This window comes from Nuphar pumila, chromosome 12, assembly GCF_984573655.1.
Source record: "Nuphar pumila chromosome 12, dmNupPumi1.hap1.1, whole genome shotgun sequence".
NCBI classification, from domain to species: Eukaryota; Viridiplantae; Streptophyta; class Magnoliopsida; order Nymphaeales; family Nymphaeaceae; genus Nuphar; species Nuphar pumila.
Genome location: NC_143260.1, coordinates 34,647,056 through 34,667,948, shown reverse-complemented (window position 1 = coordinate 34,667,948; position 20,893 = coordinate 34,647,056). Strand labels below are relative to the sequence as shown.

Below are 20,893 nucleotides of genomic sequence, written 5' to 3'. Positions count from 1 at the left end.
ACCGTTAAGTGACTCCTGCTTTAAGCCAAGCTTTTTGTTGAAACAAAAAATGCTCATTCCTATATGTCATTGGGACACGCCATTTTGGATACGTGACCCTGGTGACAGGACACACTGTCACACTGATTAGGACACTTGGCAGGCAAGACATTATTTTAATATTTTTAAATAATAGTTTCTTATAAATTAATTGTATTTCAATAAAAGTCATTTTCAATGATAAAATATTAAAAACAGTTTTTTATTGATTAAAATTTTTAAAAATTCATGTCCCTCGTGTCCCATATTCGAAAAAAAAAAATCGAAGTTTCGAGTCGAATCCGAATCCCTCGTCCTCAAGTCCCAGAATCATTGTGACGTAGTCTCATTTTCTGTGGAATTGATAAAGTTCAAACCCCAGTTCCACTTCATGATTAACTGAAAAATCGAGGGGCATTTTGATAATTTCCCTCCGCTTTCCGATGCCATCCACTCCGCCTTCTGCATGAACAAGAACAAGAACAAAAACAAAACAAAACAAAACAAGCGCTTCCTCTATCTCTGATCCAACAAAGAAGCGAAGCTAGAGAGAGGAGGAGAAAGAGGGGAAGAAGAAATTAGGGTTTTGGGGAAACTCCTCGCTGCTTCCGGCTCCGGAGATGGAGCTCTGGTGGCTTCTGCTGGTGGCGGGCGTCTCCGTTGCGCTCTGCCGCTTCCTCCTCATGCTCATCCCGCCCAACGTCCCCTCCATCTTCGTCGACGCCTCAGACGGTAAACCCTCAGCATCCCCGCTCACCCTGCGCTTCCCGGCGCCCTAAGTCTCCCTCTCTCGGCTCCTGCATTGCTGTTTTCCCGCTCGATCGGTGCTTTTCGGGGTTTTTTTTGTTGATTCTTTGTTTCTTGATGGCAGTGGTGGATGATGGAAGCCATACCATGGAGGACACTTTCATCTACGTGAGTTTATTTGTTTCTAGGGTTTAGTTTTTCTGTTTCGGTGTGGTGATGTCATGTTTGGAGTTCTTTTTTCCGTGATAATGTAGTTTTATCTGAGTTTTCTGATGTGTTAGATCGAGCTTATCATCGATGCTCGGTGTAATGTTTCTGGTGTCATTTAGTTGTGGAATGTGGTTTTTTCTGTTGTAAGCGGTTGATTATGCTTTTGTGCAGCAGGAAGCTTCGGTCAGTGTCTAATTCTATGGATTATTTGTTATGCAAGTGTTCGTGATTCATGTTTTAGTATGTTGATGCAAATAAAATCCAAAGGAAGCATTTCTTTCTGTTTTTTCTCTGTTGAAGTGATTGATTCGGCTTGTGTGCAGCTATATGCGTCGGTCAGTAGCTAATTCTATGAAATATTTGTTATGCAAGTGTCCGTGATTCATGTTTTAGTATGCTGATGCAAATAGAATCCAAAGGAAGCATTTTTTTCTTTCCTTTGTTGTTTTACCTGTTTCTCTTAGCACAATCCACCTTTCTTGGATCTTGGCGCTGCTGTCTGTATTTTTCATCATCGTTGCTAGAAGGCCACTGTGTCCCTCACTATTGTATTTTTCCACTATTTATAAGTGGAAAATTGTGATTACATCGTCTGCACCGTGCACTAATCATCTATAACTCAATTTATATGTGATCGTGTAGTTGAGACTCCTACGGTGCTTCATGCTCAAAGGGAGCCTTGGGGCAAAAGCGCTCCTCAATGCTCATGACGTCATAAGGCACGGGATTCAATCTAAGGAAAACTGTGATTGCATTGTGTGCTAATCGCCTAGAACTCAAGTTATACCATAAAGGTTTAGACTTTAGACTAAGATTTATGTAGTTGACTTGCACTGTGCTTCACACTCAAAGTGAGCCTTGGGGCACAAGCGCTCCTCAATGCGCATGATGACATGAAGCACAGGATTCAACCTAAGCTGTGCTTCATTGGTGGACCTCGAGGCACACTTTTAACAACACTTTTGGGGATAGGCCAAAGCTCTGATGGAGTTTTAGAACTCAATTATATGTGATCATGAAGGTTTAGACTTTAGACCAAGATTTATGTAGTTGAGACTTGCGCTGTGCATCATGCTCAAAGTGAGTGTTGGGTCAAAAGTGCTCCTCTAGATGCATGATGACATGAGGCACGTGCTTCAACCTAAGCTGTGCTTCATTGATGGACCTCGAGTCACGCTTTTGACAACACTGATGGGGATAAACAAAAGTTCTGGGGAGTTTGATGTGCATGTGGATTATGGTGTATTGCTTTTAACATGAATGCCCTTTCTACTTGAAGTCATGTTGTCCTTTGGGAATGTCTTGTTGCAAGACTTTTCTGTGATATATATATACTTGGGGAAAGTTTTCAAAGAAATTTGCGAATGAGAATATTAGAAAAATTATGAGAAAAAAGAACAACAAAGATAACAGTCAAACTGGTTAGACAAATCTGGGATGATGTCCTTTTTATTATTGAAATTTTTGTAAGCATCAGGTGAATCTACTTTTTTCATTCACATCATTTGTCATATTCTAAATGTTTGCTATTTGGCAAAGTGTGCACAATAGAATCTCATTTAGGGCTCCAAATTGGTCAGATTCAGGTGAATTCAAGTTGTCCGCTAACCATTTGTGTGCTAGTAAGTCTGCGTCCTAATTCTTTGAGCATTAATTGAATAATTGTACCTTATTCAGTTTATAATTGTACATGTTCTGATGTAATCTGGATGGTTAATTAGAGACTAACATAGGCCCTGAGGCTGGTCTAAGTAATCAAAGTTTTATCTGATTTGATTGGATACCTAACTTAAAAAAAGTTTAATCTCAATTATATGTGCTGGCCTTGGGCATCCAAGTTTGTTAGCTGATATCTTAGAAAGCATTGCCTTTGCACTTCTCTTTGTTAGATAAGTTATAAACAAAGTGTGTGAATAATTATTATCTGTTGAAAATTTGAAATAGATTATATCTCTGACGCCTTAATCTTCATGCAGATTCCAAGTAAGGGAAAGGCTGCTCAAGCAGATAAAGTTCAATGCTATGAACCAGCAACGATGAAGTACTTGGGATATTTCCCTGCATTGACTGCTGATGAGGTCTCCTATCGCTCGTGAAAATTTCTAGCTTTCTTGATTCTATCTTAGAATTGGGGCGGTTCTGCTTGTATTGTTCTGTCAACTCTCTACATTGGTGTTTGACAGTGCAGTTTTATATTTGCTGTCTTTTGATCTTGTTAGACCTTGTGGGCAGCCTTTTTATCTTTTGTAGGTGATATGGACTTAAAATCTCCATTTTCTAAGTTTTGAGATCTAATTAGTGGTGGTTCCAAAATCAAGGGCTTTCAAATCACCGCTGATCAGCTTCAAAGAGAAATGCCCATAGGAGCTATCTGTGCTTAGAATTTTTTTGTTTATTGGAAAATAGAGGTGCAACCTGGCCTTTCCATAGTTTTATCCCTCCTTTCTTGACTATATTGCCTGCATTGATTAATCTGCACCCAAGCTTGCTTGATGCTTGGCTTGAACTTATTCGTTTAATAAACAAGCCAAGCTTGAGCTTAACCAAAAGGCTTGTTTAATGAAACAAGATGAGCTCATGCCTGACCATAAAGCTCTTCATGTCTGTGAGCTTGTTTAAGCTTTTTAAAAATGTTGAAGAATTAAGTCTGTACTTTTGTGTATGATTGTTTTGACATGAACATTTGTTTTAGTGGTAACAGAGTCCTCCTTTCAAAAGAAAGGTGACTGTCCAGATCTTGTCTCCTTCATCTTTATATAACCAGCTCAAGCTTAGTCAATCTGAGCCTGAACATATCATTCAAGCTTCAAATTTGGTGTATCTATCCACCAAACAAAGCCTGAAAGCTCAGGCTTGGGTAGGCTTGTGTGCAACCTTCTGTGTATAGAGGTGTCAATCCCTCCCTCCTCTCATGTTGTCTCTCCACACCTGGGATCTCTCCCAGATTTTTTATGGTGTATGCTTCTAGAGCAGAACACATAGAATAGAAGGTACATTTGATCTTGTGAAAATGGGTGTTAGTTAAAGTTTACTTACCTTGGCTTCAATTAGTAGTGGCAAGTGGCAGTCTTGGATGTTAGTTGAAAGTTGCAGCAGTCAATTATCTTTTTAATGCATATAAGTAATCTTACTTTCTATTACTGCAACATAATGACCATTTACCTTACACAAAAATTTTGGTCATTTGCAAACATCTCCTTTTTCTTCTCGTAGCAGTGTAGCAAACTTATGACTTCAGCCTAGATTTATCCCATCAGAATCAATCTCAGCAGCCTCAGAGCTGGTTAACTGACATGATGATGTAGGAAAAAAGATTCAAACGATTCTCAGAATTTCTAGAAGGATAAACATGGAAACATTATGCCAGTGACTACATGCAATAGGGGGTAAGTAGTGCAACAAATTATTGAAGCTTCATGCTCCTCTCATACATTGAGAGTTAGTCAAGAAGATTGAGAAACAAGTGAGACTACGCACTAGTGATTTCAAGCCCATGTAATCGAATGTGTTTTTTTGCATCAATTCAAGTTAAAAGGAGTGTGAAATGTGGAGTTATCAAACACATGTCTTTTCTACCTCTTGTAGCTTTATGGTTTTCATGATTTTCTTTTCAATATTTTAACTGAAATGGTGGTTTATCTGTTTTTTCAACTTTTATCTAGAATACGGAATTCTGGTTATTCTTCCTTGATTCTCTTTGTGACACTTAATTTCGATTTAGTTTATTAATTTAACCTGTGTTAGGCCTTTCCTAGGTGAAGGAGCATGTACAACAAGCTAGAAAGGCACAGAAGGTGTGGGCAAAGAGTAGCTTCAAGCAAAGACGCCAATTTCTACGGATTCTTCTTAAGTACATTATCGAACATCAAAAGCTTATATGCGAGTAAGAGCTAAACCTTTTCACATGCAGAAATTCATGTTTGGTGTATCTGGTGTTAAATATGGGTTGTTATACATATATGTATATATATATTTCTATTGATGTAAATTGAAATACCCTTCAGGGATATTTCAGTTATTTCACACATATAATGGGTGTCGACCTTGTAGAGGTTGTTTTATCTTTCTTTTTTAATTTCTTTCTTTTTATTTTTTTATATTTAAATTGCAATATAGCTGTTGGGGCAGCCCAACTAGTCGATGGGCTGCCCCCATCCTATCCTCTTTGTATTATAAATAGGGGTTTTCCCCTTTGTATTCATCAATCCTTTCTTAAGCACTTGTTAATCAGATTCTATATTTTTTACCTTTTGTGTTGGCCCTTTATGGTTATTATGTGCATGTGTTGTGTTATTGAGTTTATTCTCATTTTGTGATTGTATTATCCCTTGGTAGATTAGTGCTTGTGTACTTTTGTATTCTTGTTAAACCTTATTAGGTTCTTTATTGTATTTTCATTTGTTTCATTATATGGTATTAGAGCCATACTACTCTTGGGATTGTGTAAATCTTCTCCAAAGATCGTGATTGCAAAGAAAAGATCTTCCACAAGCTTTGCTTCTCTCACATCAAGATCGGTGAAAAAGAATCCATGGTGGTGGTCGCATTCATGCTAAACGACTCCAACTATTTGATGTGGGCAAGAAGTTATAGGGACATGTGAGTGGTACTATATGTGAACCACAACTCATTCTCACCAAAATGGATGGTGACGAAGAGAGAAAGCACTAAAAAAATTATCTCATCAAGGTGGAAGATTGAGAAGCCGAAAATATCCAAATTTTCTCTCGGTTCCTTAATAGCATGGAACTCATAATTGCGGCAAGTATGGCTAAATTAAAAAAGGCAACTAAAGCTTGAATTTTTCTAAAGCAAATGTTTGTCCAAAAAGGCTTGTCACAAAAATATTTTCTTAAAGAAAAAATTCATATCATTAAATAAGGTGATAAGAGTGTGAGAATTTTCTATGGTACCCTTCACCTCTTTGGAAAATACTAACATTGTTTGAGCTTAAGTGGGATGGTCCCGCTATTGAGTTGAGGCAAAAGCAACTTGAAAAGGAACACTTGTTTACATCCCTATTCGGGTTAAGACTCGAATTTGAGCAAGTTAGGTCCATCATTTTACATAGGACCACTACCACCTCTCTTGATGAAGCTATTGGAGAGGTATACCAAGTCAAGACTTGACTTGGCATGATTAAAGGAAGTGTGAAGGTTCTCGCCGTGTCAAGGCCCGACAACAATATTAAAGCATATAAACCTCTTTATTTTTGGAAAAATAATAATGGAGGGAGAAATTATAACAATGGAAGAGGGAGGAAAGTTTGCCACTTTTGCCAAGAGCCGGGACATATCAAACTGGAATGTCCTAGGCTCAATAAGAAGGTAGCAACTATTGAAGAAACTCTCAAAGATGAAGTTATCATAAAGGGAGGAGATCTTAAGGATTCTATTCACCATCTAACGGAAGCATTACAATTATTCCTTAAAACTTCTTCTACATCTATTTTCTGTGCTGCCGTATCTATTTCCTCTCAAGGTACGCTTTATTGGATTATTGACTCTGGTGCCTCCTTTCGTATGACTCCTTTAGAATCTCTCTTATCCGAATGCACAAAATCCTTTTATAATTCTTGTGTTTGTATGGCTAATGAAACTAATTTAGAAATTAAAAGTATTGAAATTTTTTCAAACATTTCAAAAAAATTTCAAGTACCTAAAGTTAGAGTTGTTCTAAAACTCAATTTAAATTTATTATCAGCTTCTTAAATTTCGGATTATGGCTATGGGGTCTCTTTCTCATTTCGGATTATGGCTATGGGGTCTCTTTCTCATCAAAAAAATGTTGGGTGCAGGATCGCTAGTCAAGGAAGCGGATTGAGAAAGGCAATAGGAGGGAAAATCTCTACTACATGGATTTTCTTCATCTTCCTAAAGTTTTTTTTTGTAATCTTGTCAAGAAAAAATGTATTTTTGAATGACATCAATGTTAAATTATGTAATCAAACTTGTAATTTCGTATATATATTTTATATATATAAGGTAATACATATACATAAATATAATATATGTATATGTATTTACCAATTATATATATAAAATATATATAGTCATAGTAAGGGTAGTTTAGGAATTTTACACACATTCTTTTTCGAGAATATGTTTTTTGTATTTTCTTATTTTTCTTTTTCTTTATTCATTTTTGCTTTTGCATTTAATGCATTGTACATGCATTGGGAGGGGCCCAACCCACTAGTCGTTGGACCCCTCCAACGGGGTCCAACGATCACATTTGTGACCGTTGGAGGGGCTCCAACGACTATGTGGAGCCCCTCCCAAGGCCTCCTCCAAAGCCCTATATATATGGGCAGCTCCTCTTGTATTTCTTCAAGGGATTGGGGATTATAGCCCAACCTCTTTAGTGTTTATGAAACTTATGGGTGCAAGTGCACATTTGTGATTCGGTGTGTTGTGCTTGTTGTGCATAAGTGTTCTTGGGTGTGTATGTTCACACATTTATTCTTAAGGTTGTTGCGTTATCGACTAAAGCATCTTGTTGAAGATACTTTTACATGGTATCAGAGCCTCGTTGAAGAAGAAGAATTGTGATTCGCCTTCTTTTGCATTCCTCGGGAAGCGTGCCTTCAAGTTTTTTGAAATCAAAGAGGATCATCTTCTTCGAGCAATATTTTAGGAGCCTCTTTTGTCAAGAAAGACGCAAAAAGTAATTAAGGTACATACTATCTCTTGCATTCTTTCCTCTCTAATGGGCGAAAAAGACTCCCATTTCTCTCTTGGGTTTAAGCTTAATGGCTCAAACTGTCATGTTTGGGCCGGTAATATGGAAGCTCATATTAAAGGAAAGGGGCTTTGGGGTTACGTTCATGGATCCATACCGGAACCGGAACCCAAAATTACCATTGTTGAAGGAGGGGATATTAAGATCCTTGAAGGGGATGAAAGACAAAAGGCCCTTGAAGAATATTCTAAGAAACATGATGATTGGGAGATGAAGAACTTCAAGATCTTATCTTGGATTTTCTCATCCGTTGAGACCAAGATAAATGCCAACATCATCAAATTTAAAAGGGCTTTCGAAGCTTGGGTATATCTTGAGAAAATGTACACCTCAAGAGATCTATCCCACAAGTACTTTCTCCAAAAGAGGGCTTTGACTCTCCAACAAAATGACATGACCATTCGGGAATACTTTGCCGAATTATCCTCTATTTGGGACGAGCTCGCAATCCTTGAACCTAAATGGAGTGGTGAGGCAATCGAATTAAGGCACAAACAACTTGAAGAAGACCGATTCTTCAATTTTTTAAATGGCCTTAGACCCGAATTTGAACAAGTTCGGTCCTCTCTTCTCTCCGCCTTCACATCCCCCTCACTCGAAGATGTTATCACCAAGCTAAGTGGTGAAGAAACCCGTATGGGGATTGGCAAAAATAACCCTAGCATTCTTGTTACTACCTCTACTCAAGAAGATGGTGAAATGACTAATGCCGTGTCAAGACCGGAAATAACATGAGAGCCTATAAACCTCCTCATTTCAAGAATCAAGGTCAAGGAGGAAATGATCGGTATGGCAAAAGAGACTATAGCAAAGTAACTTGCTATCATTGTAAAGAACCCGGACATATCAAACCCTTGTGTCCTAAATGGAAGAAATTGATTGCAACGGCTATGGCATCTCAAGTTGAAGAACGACCCTCTTTATCAAGTGAGTCTCTTTCTCTTCAACAAATCGTGGAAGCCCTACAACCTCTTCTCAAGGGAGGTACTTCCGGAGCCGCTATGTCATCCTCTTCCCCCGGTAAGACATCTTGGCTTTTAGATTCCGGGGCATCCTTTCACATGACCCCTAGTTATTGCACTCTTTCAAATTTTTCTAAAAATGCTTTTCCATCCTTTGTATCAACCGCGGACGGTACATCTCTTGAGATTAAAGGAATAGGTAATTTTGAAAAACAAGACTTCTTTGTTCCAAAAATTCGTTTTATCCCAAACCTTAACCTAAATCTTCTTTCCGTTTCCCAACTCTCGGACCATGGTTGCGATATAAAATTTTCTTCTAATAAATGTTGGATACAGGATCGCCAGTCCGGGAGATTGATTGGGGAAAGCTCTAGAAGAGGAGACCTCTACTACGTAGATTTTCTTCAAGTTCCCAAGAGTCAATTTTGCAACGTCGTCCAAAACAAAGACATTCATGTATGGCATAAGAGATTGGGTCATCCCAATATTGTTAAAATCTCGTATTTGCCTTTTGTTAAACATCTTTGTAAAAGTGACTTTTTGTGTAATGAATGCATTCTTGGGAAAATGAAATGTTTGCCTTTTCCTCAAAGATCCATGTTTACGACAAAACCATTTGAAATTGTCCATTCCGATGTATGGGGACCGGCTCCAGTAATGTCAAAATGAGATTTTTCATATTATGTGATCTTTGTGGATGACTATACTAGGTTTTGTTGGATCTATTTCCTTAAACATAAACATAAAGTTTTTTCAACCTTTAAAAGTTTTCACATGATGATTTCAAATCAATTCAATGGATGTTTAAAAATCTTTAGGTCTGACTCTGGAGGAGAATACCTCTCAAATGAATTTAAGAATTATCTTGAAAATTTTGGAATTCTTCACCAAAAATCATGTCCGAAAACCCCTCAACAAAATGGGTTAGCCGAACGAAAGCACAGGCACATCATTGAAACAACTAGGACTTTGCTTATTTCTCAAAACATTCCAAAAAATCTTTGGGCTGAGGCAGCACTTACCTCTGTCTATCTCATAAACCGACTTCCATCGAAAAATTTAAACAAAATTTCTCCCTTTGAAAAACTGTATGATAAGGAACCTGATTATAGCAGGTTAAGGGTCTTTGGGTGTAAGTGTTTTGTTCTTACTGATAAGAATGACAAACTTTCTCCAAAAGCCATTCCTTGTGCCTTTCTTGGCTATTCTGAAACCCAAAAGGGGTTTCGTTGTTATGATATCAAAAGTGATAAATTGTATGTTTCCAGAAACGTGAGTTTTTTGGAAAATGTTAGTGGATTTGAACGTTGTGACCCCCATAATGAAAATATGGATTATTCTTTTTTATTTGATTTATTGAATAAGGACGATGATACTAGTGATAATGAGTCAGATCAAAGTAACCCAAATGAACTTGAAACCGAGGAAAACATCTCCTTGTCTCCTTCGTCACATCAACCTATTGAATTACCTAGAGACCCTATCACCTACTCTCATAGAGATCAAAACAACTTTAGGAGTGCTCTTGACAGATATAATGATGCCAGTCCCAGTGCCTCTCATAATGAAGTGATCCCTCGTAGAACTGAGAGAAGTAGAAGGCCTCCTTCTAGGTTCATTTCCTATGACTCTTTCTCACCAAGATATAGAGCCTGCCTTAGTGCCATCCACTCTTATATAGAACCTAGAAATTTTGAAGAAGCACGTAAATGCTCTGAATGGATTAATGCCATGGACAATGAACTTGAGGCTCTGAGAAGAGCCAAAACATGGGAATTCCAAAATCTTCCTAAAGGCAAGAAAACAATAGGGTGCAGATGGGTTTTCAAAGTAAAAACTAAAAGTGATGGATCCCTTGAAAGGTATAAAGCTCGCTTGGTTGCAAAACGATATAGTCAAGAATATGGTATTGACTATGAAAAAACTTTTGCTCCTGTAGCTCGTATGGTCACTGTTCGATGTCTTATAACCGTTGCCTCTATCAATAAATGGAACATCTATCAGATGGATGTGAAAAATGCCTTTTAAATGGCGATTTAAGCGAAGAAGTCTACATGGATGCTCCTCCTGGAATGGAGACTCCTAAGGGAAAGGTGCTTCGTCTTCAGAAAGCACTCTATGGCCTAAAACAAGCTCTCAAGGCTTGGTATGATAGATTTAACTCTGATATGATTGAGAATGGTTTTTCCTCTTGTTTTACTGACACTGCTCTATTTGTTAGAAAATCCAATGCAGGGATTGTAATTTTACTTCTGTATGTTGATGACATGCTTATCACTGGGAGTGATTCTAACGGGGTTAAAAGTATAAAATCTATCTTAAAAGATAAATTTGAAATGTCTGACTTGGGTTTTTTAACTTATTTTTTGGGAATTGAAGTGGCATACTCTCTTAGAGGATATTTCTTATCTCAAACTAAGCGTGCTTCTGAGATCATTGACAGGTCAGGTATTACAGATGAGAAGCTTTGTGAAACTCCTGCGGTAGTAGGAGCAAAGATGAAAATTGATGATGGAGTTCCCCTGTTGGATCCTACACCCTACAGACAGCTTGTATGATCTCTGATGTATCTGAGTATTACCAGACCAGATATATCCCATGCAGTCCATACTGCAAGTCAGTTTCAGCATGCGCTTACATCCGTTCACATGAGTGCCATCTTACGGGTCGTAAGATACATAAAGGGTACTCTAAATAAGGGAGTTTTTCTGTCCTCTTCCTCTGACTTAAAATTGATTGCTTATACTGACTCAGATTGGGGAGGTGACCCAAATAACCATCACTCCACCACTGGTTTTTGTGTGTTCTTAGGAGACTCACTAATTTCGTGGAGATGCAAGAAGCAACAAAAGGTGTCACTCTCCTCAACTGAAGCTGAATATCGTGCCATGGCCACTACTACCATGGAGATTGTTTGGATTCACCAACTGCTAGAAGACATGGGGATCAAAATTGAAGGACCCACCAAGCTATGCTGCGACAACAAAAGTGCAATCTACATTACAAAGAACCACACCTTTCATGAGCGGACTAAACACATCGAAATAGACTGTCACTATGTTCGGGAAGCATATCTCCGAGGAGTTATCGATCTTCCTTATGTCACGTCCGAATATCAGTTGACAGATTTCTTTACTAAAGCCTTGTGCGCTCCGCGGTTCAACTTCCTTCTTGGCAAACTATCGGTCATCTTGCCCTAAGTTTGAGGGGGGGTGTTAAATTATGTAATCAAACTTGTAATTTTGTATATATATTTTATATATATAAGGTAATACATATACATATATATAATATATGTATATGTATTTACCAATTATATATATAAAATATATATAGTCATAGTAAGGGTAGTTTAGGAATTTTACACATATTCTTTTTCGAGAATATGTTTTTTGTATTTTCTTATTTTTCTTTTTCTTTATTCATTTTTGCTTTTGCATTTAATGCATTGTACATGCATTGGGAGGGGCCCAACCCACTAGTCGTTGGACCCCTCCAACGGGGTCCAACGGTCACATTTGTGACCGTTGGAGGGGATCCAACGACTATGTGGAGCCCCTCCCAAGGCCTCCTCCAAAGCCCTATATATATGGGCAGCTCCTCTTGTATTTCTTCAAGGGATTGGGGATTATAGCCCAACCTCTTTAGTGTTTATGAAACTTATGGGTGCAAGTGCACATTTGTGATTCGGTGTGTTGTGCTTGTTGTGCACAAGTGTTCTTGGGTGTGTATGTTCACACATTTATTCTTAAGGTTGTTGCGTTATCGACTAAAGCATCTTGTTGAAGATACTTTTACAATCAAAGATTAGGTCACACAAATGTATCTACAATATCTTTTTTTTTCATTTTTGAAAGACTCTTGTATTAAAGAATTCATATATAACAACTGAATTCCTGAAAAAATGAAGAAAGTTCTTTTTTGCTCTAGAATTTTTATTTCTACTAAACCTTTTGAACTTGTGCATTCGGATATATGGGACCGACTTCGGTATGTCAAAGGTAGAGCTCTCTTATTATGCTATATTCATTGATGATTATAATGGGTATACCTGGATCTATTTTCTTAGGCAAAATTATGATGTATTCTCATGTTTCAAAGAATTTCACAATATTGTGCAAAATCAATTTCAAACTAATATAGTCATTTTTCGATTTGACTCACGGGGAGAATACTTGTCTAATTATTTCAAAAATTATTTGAAAGAAAGAGGGATCTCATATAAAAAATCTTGTTCAAATACCTGTCAACAAAATGGTTTAGCTGAGAGAAAGCATTGTTATATCATTGAAACTACGAGAACTTTGCTTATCTCAAAAAATGTTTCAAAAAAGTTTTGGGCTGTAGGTGCCGTAACTGTGGTATACCTTATTAACTATATGCCTTCATCTTTTTTACAAAACATATCTCTAATTGAACAACTTTATCGGTCTTCTCCAGATTTAGGTAGACTAAGAATTTTTTGATTTAAATGTTTTGTTCTTATTTGAAAAAAGGGGCATATTATCCCCAAAGCCATTGAATGTGTGTTTCTTGGTTATGCCAATAACCAAAAAAGTTATAGATGTTATGATAAGAAAAATGACAAATTATGTTTCAAGAAATGTAAATTTTCTCAAAAATGAAAATGGTTTTGATTTTAATAAGCCTAAGGATGACCTCTAGTATTCCTTTTTATTTGATTTATTGTCAAAAGGCCTTTGATGAAATTATACATGTTAATGATGATCTTGATGACATGCATATTAAGGACTCTGGTGTTCCCATGGAGGATACCCATAATCTTGTATTCATCAATGCTTTCTTAAGCATTTATTAATCAAATTCTATATTTTTTACCTTTTGTGTTGGCCCTTTGTAGCTATTATGTGCATGTGTTGTGCTATTGAGTTTATTCTCATTTTGTGATTGTATTATCATATCCCTTGGTGGATTAGTGCTTGTGCACTTCTTTTGTATTCTTGTTGAACCTTATTTGACTCTTTATTGTATTTCCACTTGTTTCGTTACATCTGGAATGTGGGTAAGTTATAAAGTTTTTATCATCTTTGTTGTGAAGTTTTGTGCTATTTTGTTATGTAGGAACTGATCTGTTATATGCCATGCATAAACCGTTGGGCATTCATCTAAGAAATTTTGATGCACTTATGCTCTTTTTCAGGCTTCTTAGTGTATGGTTGTCTATTTCAGATTCTTTGAGTAGAGAAAGAAACCAAGTGCTTTTGGTTATTTTTATCTCTATCTTTTGTCAACTAACATTTTTCATGACTGAACCTAATGTATGCCTTATAGAAAATAGTCGGTATTCACATTTTGATGTGCAATTCATGACCATGAACATCTTTTAGGGCCGAGTGTTAGCCGTTATTTTTTACCCTTTGGGTGGCTCTAATTTTGTGTTGCTAAGTTCATGCATTCTATCCATTCTGACATGTTTACGTTGTAGGAAGATGGTTGTCACCTCTCTCCTTTTTGTGAGAGTTAAGCAAAACCTGCTGTAGCTTTTTTTGGTCATGCATGTTACTTATACTGGTAAGCAAACTTCCCACATGCATGCACCGGCTTTTTTATGCTTTGCATGCATGTTATAACATAATAACAAAAAACAAGGGTACAATATTTGTCTTTTTACCGTGTTATAGCCTAATAAATATGCATCCTTTAATGAGCCGTTATGTATCTTATCCCACTAGAAGCCGACATAATGGAGACTTATTTCTCTTAAGGGGCCTTTGAGCAACCACTTCATTACAAATTACAAAGAGCTATGTAACTAATAGCCATTGCTTTCGAAGTCCTGTGTTACCTTTTTTTGCATAGTTTATTTACTTTCAAGATTGTGGATCTTCCTGCCAGTTCTGTTTGCCTTCTTCTTGTTGCTTTCTCAGTGATCTTCCAATAGCAATGCAGACTTTTTAGGCTATCCACGATGTGATGAATATAGTAAGACAAAGTTATATAATATTCTCATAGAAAAAGTGCATATTCGAGGAATACATTTCTAGATTGAGCAGGTTGAATGTATAAACACATGCACATGTATGTGTGTTGCACTTGTGCAACCTGATCCCAACATGATAACATACATTTGTTATTATTAGATATGATCATTGGCATCTTTAATGAATTGGGAGGTTAACTGGGTTTCGTTTTCGTATTTGCTGGGATATTGAAAAACAACTATTTTGGGCTTTTCACACTCGTCAAAACAACTAGTAGAGAAACTCCACATGCTAGACCACTCGCTTAACTATTTTAGTGAGTTATATTTAACGTGTGATGCTAACTGATTAACTGCATTTCTGTTATGAATGTACCTACTTTTTTGGTATAATAGGTTATTGTCCTAGTTATGACATATTTTTGCCTCTTCTTGGGAAGGTAGTGTTTATTGTATATGTATAATCCTCTATAACATTGCCTTTTATTCCAGGTTGACAGGTTCTTTTATAATAGCAACATATTTACATCTGTTCATGTTTTATACTGAATAGAACCTCTTCTCGAGACACTGGAAAGACTATGGTTGATGCCTCTCTAGGAGAGATAATGACAACATGTGAAAAGATAACTTGGCTGCTAGCCCAGGGGGAGCGGTGGCTAAAGCCTGAATACAGGTTAGTATTCAAAAAGTGTGTGGTTTGTTTCACAACTCTCCTTGAAATTGGATCTTTGTATCTAGGTGGCAGTCCGAGCTTAATGTCTTTGCCATTGGGTCAGAAACTGAATTTGTCATCTTGTCTTATTAAACATTTTCCAGAAACTTCAATGAAGCTTTACAGATATGAGAAATCTAATTTCCTGTCTATAAAAATATCCAAAATATTATCATAATGACTTCAGGATATTCTAACATGTTTTTTGTTTTGTCTCATATTTTCTACTGTTTTCTCTAATTATACACTTTCCCTTTTTGAAATTCACATAGTTTTTTCAAAGCAATTTATTTTAAAATTCTTCAAAGAAATTGTGCTGTGAATGTTTTTCCTGGTATTGATATTGGTTACTGTGGTGCATGTGCGCATGCATAGGCACACACACAAAAGCCAACTTTTTGGAGGCACTGTGAATCTGTGATGATTGAATCATGCATGCTTTCCTGAACACACAAGGGAGGGGGGAAGGGTGGGGGTGAAGGGACTGAAAGAAACATTACTGTAGGCACTGGATGATGATGGAATCCTGGACGGTTGAACATTAAATTTACCTCACAATGTAGTCTATGTCACAGGGATTCGGCTAGCAGGTCGACGCGGGTGCGGTCAACCTGACCCTAGGTGCGGTCAACACACCCAGGGTCATTTTGGTCCAATTTGCGGACTTAAAAAAATTGCCAAGAATTTTTTTTCCCTATATGTCACAGGGGTTCTCCAACTAGGTGCCACACCCGTGTCACACCCGCACCCGATGCGGTCAACCTGACCCTGGGTGCAGTCAACGCATCCCGGGTAATTTATGTCCAACTTTTGGACTTTATATATATATATATATATATATATATATATATATATATATATATATATATAATTTTTTATATTTTTGCCGCACCCAGGTTTTTTGAAAGTGCCGCACCCGCACCCGCACCCATGTGACATAGAATGTAGTCAATGAATTCAAGCTTGTGAAGTTAACTGGATGGCGTAATTGTCTCTGAGACCAGTGAATAATGCAATTTGCATAACATTATGTTGATCTTTTGAGATAATTCATTTTAGATTACTCAGCACTTCTCTTCATTTTTTCCCATTTCTGCATGCTTGTATGTCCCCTATTGTTTAGTTCTTGTTTCCATGAAGACTGAAAAGAAGCTACAGGCGTCCAAATTTTTTTTTCCATTTTTATAATTTTTGTTACGATATGGATTCTGTAAGTGCAGCAGTTTCAAGCTTATGGTGTACTGATATGCAAAATGAACATTGGTGATAGAGTTTCAGAATGATCAAAAGTTTTCACATTTTATGCCAGTTTTAGCTTTGTTTTTTTGTTTTTCCAGATCTTCTGGTAGATCAATGATGCACAAGACATCAAGGGTGGAATTCCATCCGCTTGGGGTAGTTGGTGCGATTGTTTCTTGGAACTATCCATTTCACAACATTTTCAATCCCATGCTAGCTGCAGTATTCTCTGGAAATGGCATTGTGATAAAGGTACATAGTGAATGCATCTAAGGTTCTAAAAGGTGTGCTTTTGGACATCAATGGGATGCACATACATGGAGCTCTGATGGATAAAAGTGCTTCTCTTATTATTTAAGGCATGTGTGGTTGATGAGGGCCAATAGATGTTCATTTTGGTTGAAAATTCCAATGATGAAGTTTGCATTCTCGTTGCTACACATTGTATTTTTTCTCAATTTTCCTTTGATCTCTATATTGCTTCGTAAATCTTCTGATTATGACACTGCATGTAAATGAAGGTTTCAGAGCACGCAAGTTGGTCTGGATGTTTCTATCTCCGTATCATTCAGTCAGCTCTAGCGACTGTAGGAGCACCTGATAATCTGGTTCATGTGATAACTGGGTACATACTTGTGCGATGGTTGCACTAGTTTCTTCTTAGTATCTTGAACAATTTATTTGAGCTCAAAATTTTAAATTGTTCGTGCTATTCCAGGTTTTCTGAAACAGGAGAAGCACTTGTCTCTTCTGTTGACAAAGTCATTTTTGTTGGGTCACCTGGTGTGGGAAAGATGGTATGCCTTTCTCCTGAAATCTCCTGAAATCTCCTGAAATCTTCTGAAACAAATTTTGTGGGGTGTGCATGTGGCTGTAAGGCCTATTCATGTGCTTTAAAAGGATACACATGTTCAAGCATCAAGGCAAAAAGACTATTTTATGTGGTTAAGGGCATCTTTTCTTCTTTAACGATTGTTTTCTTATTTAAATTTTATTTAATGAACCTTTATTCCAGTAAGCAAGTTAGTTGCTGCTTCTTTGTTTGTCATTTTGGATGTTAATCAGAAGGGCACAAATTGCTTACTGCTGCAGATTATGAAGAATGCAGCAAACACACTAACACCAGTTACGCTTGAGCTTGGTGGGAAGGATGCATTTGTTGTGTGTGATGATGTAGATTTGCCCCATGTAGGTAGCTTCCATACTAAGTACATCTTGTTTTAAACTTGCATATTAGCATTCTCTGAATCTATAAAGTGATTTCATCTCAAGAATGGCTAACGTGCTATGGTGTATTAATTAGGTGGCACAAATTGCAGTTAGGGCTGCACTTCAATCAAGTGGCCAGAACTGTGCTGGTGCAGAGAGGTTCTACGTTCACCAGAATGTGTATTCTAACTTTGTTGCAGAAATCGTCAAAATTGTTAAATCTGTTCGTGTTGTAAGTACATTCGCCTGTATGCGACATGTTATAGTTCCTTGTAATGTCCTGCATGTTTTTGGCACATCTGCAGCAACAGCATTGTTTGTTCATATCTACATATGTTTCCTGTGTTATGTTTAAGATTATATTAATAGCTTGAATGGTCCAAGTTGCATTTGGTGAATTAATGAATCCTAGATACATGAAGTTACATTCTTTGGTCATGAACATGCTGTCTGCGGGGTGCAATCTTATATGCAATGTATTAAGTACCATTTTCTGCAGTCTCTACTGTGGATCTCCTTTCTAGTTCCTTTGATGGCTATGTAGGACACAACTGGTCTTTACAAAAATCTACTTCTATTAAAAGTTGATTTTCGTCGGCTTCAATATAATGTTCTCGTTTTTTCTGGTTGTTTCTAATCTTAAGAAAGATTAGTAAATCTGAAACTACTTTAATAAAATTTGAGAAATGCTGGTGAGGGTCATGCTTTTTTACAACTTGAACAATAGGCTTAGCCACTTGGAATTTCGTAATGAGCACTCGCAGATAAAACCATCGATGAAGTTTTTGAAACTCAGTAGCTTTAAAGTATTTGATATGCATAGGATCATTAGAATTGTCTGTCATAACTGATACACACATTACTTTGCTGGCTTTAAATTTACTCATCCTTTTGTAGGGACCACCATTGAGCGGGAGGCATGACATGGGTGCCATATGCATGCCAGAACATACTGAAAGGCTGCAGAGCCTTCTCAATGATGCGTTAGACAAAGGGGCTGAGATTGTTGTAAGAGGGAACTTTGGCAATTTGGGGGAAGAGGTTGTGGGTCAGTTTTTCCCACCGACTGTTATGATCAATGTTAACCATACCATGAGGCTGATGCAAGAAGAGGTTTGCTCTATAACCATTCAAAGATTAAGCTTGGGTTATTGGATCCACCTGTAACACTAGCAGTATTGATGGGTCATTCCTTTTCTGCAGGCTTTTGGGCCTATCATTCCCATCATAAAATTCAGTTCTGATGAAGAGGCTGTAATGCTGGCAAACGATTCAAACTATGGACTCGGATGTGCCGTCTTTTCGGGAAACCAACGCAGATCTAGAGAGATAGCTTCTCAGATTCACTGTGGTTTCGCTGCGATCAATGATTTTGCATCCAATTACATGTGTCAGGTAGTTTCTTTGGTAAAAGGTTCTTATCACACGATGGAGCATCAGCTCCGACTTTGCCAAGAGCTCACACACAATCCAAGAACCATGGTTTTGAAAGTATGTGATTGAATACCCCAGTTCTCAGAACTGGACTGGAGCAAATCCAATGATTGGGCCTGAGTACTTTGTAAAGTACTTGGACCACACAAAACACAAAATGGCTGTGCATGTAGTGATTTTCTGTGTTGCACAAAAAATTGTTGCACACATACACAGAAAATCGCTACACGTGTTAGCGATTGTGTTTTGTGTGGCCCGAGTATTTTGTAAATTTGTCGGGTCGATCACCTAACCACGCCAGATCCAATGTTGAACACCATGGCTGAGGTTTTCAAACATGCATGTGGTTACGCTGTCAGGTCGTAACTTGCCTGAATTTTTTCAGAAACTTGATCAACTTAGTTGGCTGGGTTAGGTGCTGATCCTAGTTGACTGAGGTATTGCTAGGCTGACTTCAGGTTTTTTAAATACTGGTTCTGGCGCTTGCATCTGAACCAAAATTTCTTGCCAGTTTTGGGAATACTCGGTTCTGAAAAAGAAAAGAAAAACCAATATTTTCGTGTTAAAATTGCTGCTGGTTTTTTTAGAGATTTCATGGCTTGTGATGCTTATTATTGTTCCTGTTGCTGTCACAGTCCCTCCCATTTGGAGGTGTGAAGGACAGTGGCTTTGGACGATTTGCTGGTGTCGAGGGGCTGCGAGCATGCTGTCTTGTGAAATCTGTCGTAGAGGATAGGTTTTGGCCATACATCAAAACCATGATACCGAAACCATTACAGGTACGTCCATAATCTTAAAATGTAGGCAACAACTCTGTATGCCTGGTGCTTGCTGATCCTGTTAGTTTTCCTCTGTGAACACAGCTGATTGTGTTACTCGATTGTAATTTTTTTGTAGTATCCGGTGGATGAAAATGGCTTTGTGTTTCAAGAGTCACTTGTTGAAGCTCTCTATGGCTTGAGTATATGGGATCGGGTGCATGGAATCATCAACACTTTGAAGCTTCTTTCAGAGCACAATTCTGCAGGCATGACGCGTAACGGTCATTAAGCCCACAGGCATTCAGAAGCTTCCTAAGTTTTGCCTTGTAACGTCAATTGCCCAGGAATTTTGTGGTGAAACTCCTTTTACTGATATTTCTAATTCAGATATCCTGCTCGTCTCTAGTGTTTCTTGAATCTCATTCAATCCCTATTTCAAGTGATGGTTAAGGTGTAATCAAAAAGCAAAAGGCTTTAAGAGAGATACTGATATTAAAGCTTCTTATCATACATCAAAGACATAGTATAAATCTGCAAGGAGTGATGCGTGGTGTGATCCAAGGAAGTCATGGATGGAGAACCAGACCTTTCAATTGAACAAAGCAAAACTGATGCTAAAGCTGCCTGTCATAGTATCAATGATACGCAGATTTCGAGTTACAATCCAAATATAATGCCTTTCATTTAGATATCATAAGAAGATTCACAACAGAATCGAGTTGAAAACAGAAACATTACACTTCACAGCAAAATTTAGTCGCATTTCAGCTCACATACAATCTCCCATGTGGCAGCATCAACAACTTCTGGTTTCAAATCATCTTCAAGCCACCATTGCTACCATGAATCTTTCGTTTTGGAGGGTATAAAGATACATTACTTGTTCATCCTGAAAATTTCAGCTTAAAAGTTGCAT

At 37.6% G+C, this 20,893-nt stretch overlaps 1 protein-coding gene across 1 annotated transcript; it reads left to right on the top strand.

The window, feature by feature from the left end:
* Positions 1–531: 531 nt before the first annotated feature.
* LOC149820649 (aldehyde dehydrogenase 22A1-like) lies at positions 532–20,397 on the top strand. The gene is made up of 14 exons (XM_089982000.1): positions 532–750; positions 890–933; positions 2,952–3,053; positions 4,731–4,858; positions 15,173–15,295; positions 16,672–16,825; positions 17,095–17,198; positions 17,292–17,370; positions 17,666–17,761; positions 17,877–18,014; positions 18,680–18,895; positions 18,986–19,177; positions 19,852–19,995; positions 20,114–20,397. The coding sequence occupies exons 1-14, from the start codon at positions 639–641 to the stop codon at positions 20,264–20,266; spliced, it is 1,785 nt and encodes a 594-aa protein (XP_089838126.1). The 5' UTR covers positions 532–638; the 3' UTR covers positions 20,267–20,397.
* The last annotated feature ends 496 nt before the right edge of the window (positions 20,398–20,893 follow it).

Coding starts and splice junctions, on each gene's coding strand:
- LOC149820649 (XM_089982000.1), top strand. CDS start 639: ATGGAGCTCTGGTGGCTTCTGCTGGTGGCGGGCGTCTCCGTTGCGCTC. Junction 934..2,951: donor TGGAGGACACTTTCATCTAC/GTGAGTTTATTT, acceptor ATCTTCATGCAG/ATTCCAAGTAAGGGAAAGGC. Junction 3,054..4,730: donor CTGCATTGACTGCTGATGAG/GTCTCCTATCGC, acceptor GGCCTTTCCTAG/GTGAAGGAGCATGTACAACA.